Consider the following 6000-nt stretch of genomic DNA (forward strand, 5'->3'; position numbering starts at 1 on the left):
GGGTGTTCAGTGTGTGACGTGGGGTGTTCAGTGTGTGAGGACACGGGGTGCTCAGTGTGTGACGTGGGGTGTTCAGTGTGTGAGGACGTGGGGTGTTCAGTGTGTGACGTGGGGTGTTCAGTGTGTGAGGACGTGGGGTGTTCAGTGTGTGACGTGGGGTGTTCAGTGTGTGACGTGGGGTGTTCAGTGTGTGAGGACGTGGGGTGTTCAGTGTGTGACGTGGGGTGTTCAGTGTGTGACGTGGGGTGTTCAGTGTGTGACGTGGGGTGTTCAGTGTGTGAGGACGTGGGGTGTTCAGTGTGTGAGGACGTGGGGTGTTCAGTGTGTGAGGACGTGGGGTGTCCAGTGTGTGACGTGGGGTGTTCAGTGTGTGACGTGGGGTGTTCAGTGTGTGACGTGGGGTGTTCAGTGTGTGACGTGGGGTGTTCAGTGTGTGACGTGGGGTGTTCAGTGTGTGACGTGGGGTGTTCAGTGTGTGACGTGGGGTGTTCAGTGTGTGATGTGGGGTGTTCAGTGTGTGAGGACGTGGGGTGTTCAGTGTGTGACGTGGGGTGTTCAGTGTGTGACGTGGGGTGTTCAGTGTGTGAGGACGTGGGGTGCTCAGTGTGTGACGTGGGGTGTTCAGTTTGTGACGTGGGGTGTTCAGTGTGTGAAGACGTGGGGTGTTCAGTGTGTGACGTGGGGTGTTCAGTGTGTGAAGACGTGGGGTGTTCAGTGTGTGAGGACGTGGGGTGTTCAGTGTGTGACGTGGGGTGTTCAGTGTGTGAGGACGTGGGGTGTTCAGTGTGTGAGGACGTGGGGTGTTCAGTGTGTGAGGACGTGGGGTGTTCAGTGTGTGAGGACGTGGGGTGTCCAGTGTGTGACGTGGGGTGTTCAGTGTGTGACGTGGGGTGTTCAGTGTGTGACGTGGGGTGTTCAGTGTGTGACGTGGGGTGTTCAGTGTGTGACGTGGGGTGTTCAGTGTGTGACGTGGGGTGTTCAGTGTGTGACGTGGGGTGTTCAGTGTATGATGTGGGGTGTTCAGTGTGTGAGGACGTGGGGTGTTCAGTGTGTGACGTGGGGTGTTCAGTGTGTGACGTGGGGTGTTCAGTGTGTGAGGATGTGGGGTGTTCAGTGTGTGACGTGGGGTGTTCAGTGTGTGATGTGGGGTGTTCAGTGTGTGACGTGGGGTGTTCAGTGTGTGAGGACGTGGGGTGTTCAGTGTGTGAGGACGTGGGGTGTTCAGTGTGTGAGGACGTGGGGTGTCCAGTGTGTGACGTGGGGTGTTCAGTGTGTGACGTGGGGTGTTCAGTGTGTGATGTGGGGTGTTCAGTGTGTGAGGACGTGGGGTGTTCAGTGTGTGAGGACGTGGGGTGTTCAGTGTGTGACGTGGGGTGTTCAGTGTGTGATGTGGGGTGTTCAGTGTGTGAGGACGTGGGGTGTTCAGTGTGTGAGGACGTGGGGTGTTCAGTGTGTGAGGACGTGGGGTGTTCAGTGTGTGAGGACGTGGGGTGTCCAGTGTGTGACGTGGGGTGTTCAGTGTGTGACGTGGGGTGTTCAGTGTGTGACGTGGGGTGTTCAGTGTGTGACGTGGGGTGTTCAGTGTGTGACGTGGGGTGTTCAGTGTGTGACGTGGGGTGTTCAGTGTGTGACGTGGGGTGTTCAGTGTGTGACGTGGGGTGTTCAGTGTGTGACGTGGGGTGTTCAGTGTGTGACGTGGGGTGTTCAGTGTATGATGTGGGGTGTTCAGTGTGTGAGGACGTGGGGTGTTCAGTGTGTGACGTGGGGTGTTCAGTGTGTGACGTGGGGTGTTCAGTGTGTGAGGATGTGGGGTGTTCAGTGTGTGACGTGGGGTGTTCAGTGTGTGATGTGGGGTGTTCAGTGTGTGACGTGGGGTGTTCAGTGTGTGACGTGGGGTGTTCAGTGTGTGACGTGGGGTGTTCAGTGTGTGACGTGGGGTGTTCAGTTTGTGACGTGGGGTGTTCAGTGTGTGAGGACGTGGGGTGTTCAGTGTGTGACGTGGGGTGTTCAGTGTGTGAGGACGTGAGGTGTTCACTGCAGCTGCTGGGACACTTCACTGTGGTGTTTCAAGAGGAAGGTTAGGAGTATGCACTTGTGAATCATCTTCACTTCCTTTTTCTGTCTGAAAAGAAAAATCGTTTCTTTGGCTGAGTCTAAGCTTTGACGTTTTCTGCTTTTGTGTAAGAGTGAGGGGGACTGGCAGATGGCCTCAGGAAGGAGACCATGCTGTCTGTATAAGATCCTAATGGTATTCGGGTAACCCTTAGGAGGTTGTTTATTCTCATGAATTCACTAACGAAAGTCTCACACAGCTTAAGGAAGTCACTGAGATCCTTACCCAGTCCCAAACTCTGCCCCTCTCAGTGAACTGCGCTTTTGGAGACCCAGGCTTGACTTAGAGCTCTGTACTTCACTGTTTTATTCAATTATCCACCACAACCACACAAAGAAGAGACAGACAGAGCTGAAACTGGCAAAAACAACAACAAAATCAGTTTAGCACCCTCTTCCGTGGTCCTCGTGTCCCCTTGCCTGCTGTGTCCTCATGTCACCCTCTCTTGATGTCTAAGTGTCGTCCATATACACATGTAGACCTGTTTACTACATATGTGTTCACATTAGAGGTAGGATCTGCATGTGGGGGAAACGTGCTTCTTTTCATTTTCAGTTTAGGTCACTCTGTTAATCCGCTTCCCAAGCCCATCTGTTTCCCTGCAAACCTCACTTTTCTTTACAGCTGAATTAATATTGCATATTATGTGTCTCCCGTGTTGTCATTGTCTCTTTATCTGTTGATGGGCACCAGGCTGGTTCCGTTCCCTGGCTGTTGTGAATAGAGCAGCAATAAACATGAATGTGCAGATGTCCCTGCAGCAGGAAATAAATGACCTTCTTTGGATATTTTGCCCAGTAGTGGAACAGAGCCCTTTATTTATTCTCATAACTGCCCAGATAACCTAGTAATGCTGTCATTATCTCCAGGATTCCTGCTGATTTCGTTTCTCATAGAGACTGTGTTTGAGCCAGTCAGTAGATACAGGGTAATGTGTTGAGGTTGGCTGCGTTTCCATGTACCATGTCTGTTAGTGAAGGGTAATATGAAGCCTCTTTTCTGTGAATGTGAGCTTCATGGCACCAGGCACTCAGTTCTGTGTGACATTTCACAATCGGCACATTTCTGTAAGCCAGGCAGTCCATTACCACCCACCTGTGAGCGGAGGAGGCGGTAGAGGGATCAGCTGCATCTTACACTGGTGGAGTAGGCCCAGGCCCTGCTCAGCCAGGTCTCCCCGGAGAAGATGGCGGGTCGCTACACTGGAGCCTGCATTACACAACCCTCCTCAGCACCGTTTCAGAATGTTCATTGGCTTCTCACCGTGGGGGCGGGGGATGCTACTGGTGCTTGTTTGGGCCATCTCTGTGTGATGAGCAGTGAGCATGTTTCTCATTATGGCTCTCCAGCTACTTGTGCTTCAGGAATGTGACCTTGGAGGCAGGAGGTCCAGTCCTTCAGTGAACGCCTCTCCTTACCCCTGTGACTTGGTTGTGTTTCTAGTCACAGTAGAATACGCACACACGGAAGAGATCATCTTTGGTTTTCTATGGCTTCATTTATTGCAGGAGACAATGAGAAAGCTCGTATTTAAGAAGCAGTGACAGCAACTCCATTGTGTGCGGTGAGCCAGGTGGACTGTAGCTGTTGCAGAAGTGCTGGGATTTTCAAGTTTTCTCTAAACACTATCCCCTAAAATACCTGGGTTACTACATCCAAGTGAGAGCCCTCCCCTCCCTTCATCATCTCAGAGGGGTGTTCTTAACCATTCTTTGGGCCTTCTGTAAGCCCTGTGTTTGCTTCCTCCTCGTCTTAGTCAGGGTTCTACTGCTGTGAGGGAACACCACAACCATAAAGCCAGTTGGGGAGGGAAGGGTCTCTTCGGCTCACACTTCCACATCACTGTTCATCACTGAAGGAAACCAGGACAGGAACTCAAGCAGGGCAGGAACCTGGAGACAGGAGCTGACACAGAGGCATGGCGGGGAGCTGGTTACTGGCTTGCTTCCCCTGGCTTGCTCAGCCGCAGTGGGCTGGGCCCTACCACATCACTCATTAAGAAAATGCCCATGGCCTTTCCTGCAGCCTGGTCTTATGAAAGCATTTTCTTAATTGATGTTCCCTCCTTGTATATGACTTTAGTTGTGTCAGCTTGACATAAGACTGCTCGGCACACTCTTCTGCTTATTAGTAATTTATATTGCTGTAGTGTCCTCTTACAGCCAAGCGTGCATCATCTCCGCTGGATACGAGTAAACATCCCCACTGTGTGTGCGCCATAGTCCTGTTCTTAGTGTCTGTACTCCACTTATGGCAAGAAGTGGTGTGTGGGCCTCATCATTTAGGCGTGTAATTAGAATGTAGTCCTAAGACGGAAACCTCACCAAAGAGAGGAGAATTATGCCAACCCCATGTGGGAAAGTGTTTTGTACTGCTACTCTAAGCTCTAAAACAGTGGTTCTCAACTTGGGGGTCTCAGCCTCTCTGGAGTCACCAGAAAACATGGATATTTACATTACAATCCATAACAGTAGCAAAATTACAGTTATGAAGCAGCAATGAAAATAGTTCTATGGTTGGGGGTCACTACAACATTAAAGGGTCACAGCATTAGGAAGGGTGAGAACCACTGTCCAGGCCATCGACATGAGGAACTGTATTAAAGGTTGCAGCATCAGGAAGGTTGAGAATGGCTGCTGTCAAACCTGTTGGTTTAAACAGCAAAAGCCACACTGGGGCTAAAACTATTTTGCTTCATGAAATCTCATAAGAAAAGGAACTTTGGCACGGTGGTGGTATGTGCCATTAATCCCCGCACGGGGGAGGCAGAGGCTGGCGGATCTCTGTAAGTTTGAGGCCAGCCTGGTCTACAGGGAGAGTTCCAGAACAGCCAGGGCTACACAGAGAAATGCTGACTCAGAAAAACCAAAAAAAGAAAAAAGAAAGAAAGGTAATTTTGGTAAACTGGGTAGTCACTTGCTTTTCTTTGGTATCTGCCCTTGGTGCCGAGAAGGATTGGGTTCAGGGAAGTTGGGAGCAGGGAAAGTCAAAAGTTGCAAACAGCGTTGTGATTAGTGAATAATGGCTGGCATGCAGGTTATCTGTCAGCTGCTCTCCATCTGGGAAGCCAGAGTGTTCCACAGGAGACAGCCTGCTGTGAGCGCTTTCCCTGAAGCTTCTGCTCTTATGGTGGCCATTGTTCTTTGCACAGGGAAATTCTAAGAAGAACAGGAATCGATAGTTCGTGAGGAGCTGTACGGAGACTGTGTCCTCCAGACAGGCTGCAGCTGCTGCCCGGAGTCCCGGGGCAGACTCCACGACCAGCGCTGGCGGCCTCTGGGAAGCTGAAGTGCCGTTGGACCTAGTAAAGTAGCCAGTGTTGTTCGTGACCTTGAGACATTTGAAGTACATTTGTAAACAGCAAGGCAAATACAGAATTTGATGTTGACAGTCAAATGGAAAACAATAGACATAACCATGGATATTGTAGGTTTCCTTACGCTGTTTTTACTGTGCACTTTTTGAAATTAGGATTTAATTTCAGTATGTAAGAACAACAAATATTTTGTATATTTTCAAACTCAATTATATGGTAATGGATTTGGTACCTATGGAATAGATATATGTTTCTGGATAAAATGCTTAAATTGTCAGATGTCCTTATTTCCTGTATTGTCATTTCTTCTTATAATTGAAAATTGAAAGACGTCTCAGATTCTTTTTAAACAATTCTCCCCCTCTCCCATCTCTCTCTCCCTCTCTTCCCCCTCCCCATCTCTCTCTCCTTCCTTTCCCCCCCTTCCCTCCATCCCTTGGAGGTGACCAGCCTGGAGCCTGGAATCCTTTAGAGCCCTTGGGTCTGCTGTCATGTCTGCACTGTGCAGTACACTCTGTGTTAGAATAATTGCTAAAGGAAATTCATGTCAATAAATTGATACCCACACGAA

General features: G+C 50.0%; 1 protein-coding gene across 2 annotated transcripts in view; it reads left to right on the plus strand.

Annotated features, from left to right (window-relative positions):
* Positions 1–6000, plus strand: part of Ppp1r21 (protein phosphatase 1 regulatory subunit 21) — a 61736-nt gene extending 55736 nt beyond the window's left edge. For both annotated transcript variants that reach the window (XM_005077280.4, XM_021231326.2), the window contains one exon: positions 5265–6000. In XM_005077280.4, coding sequence (XP_005077337.1) covers positions 5265–5294 — 30 coding nt within the window. In that variant the 3' untranslated portion in view covers positions 5295–6000. The remainder of the gene's footprint in view (positions 1–5264) is intronic.

This window comes from Mesocricetus auratus, unplaced genomic scaffold, assembly GCF_017639785.1.
Source record: "Mesocricetus auratus isolate SY011 unplaced genomic scaffold, BCM_Maur_2.0 Super-Scaffold_100676, whole genome shotgun sequence".
Taxonomy (NCBI): domain Eukaryota; kingdom Metazoa; phylum Chordata; class Mammalia; order Rodentia; family Cricetidae; genus Mesocricetus; species Mesocricetus auratus.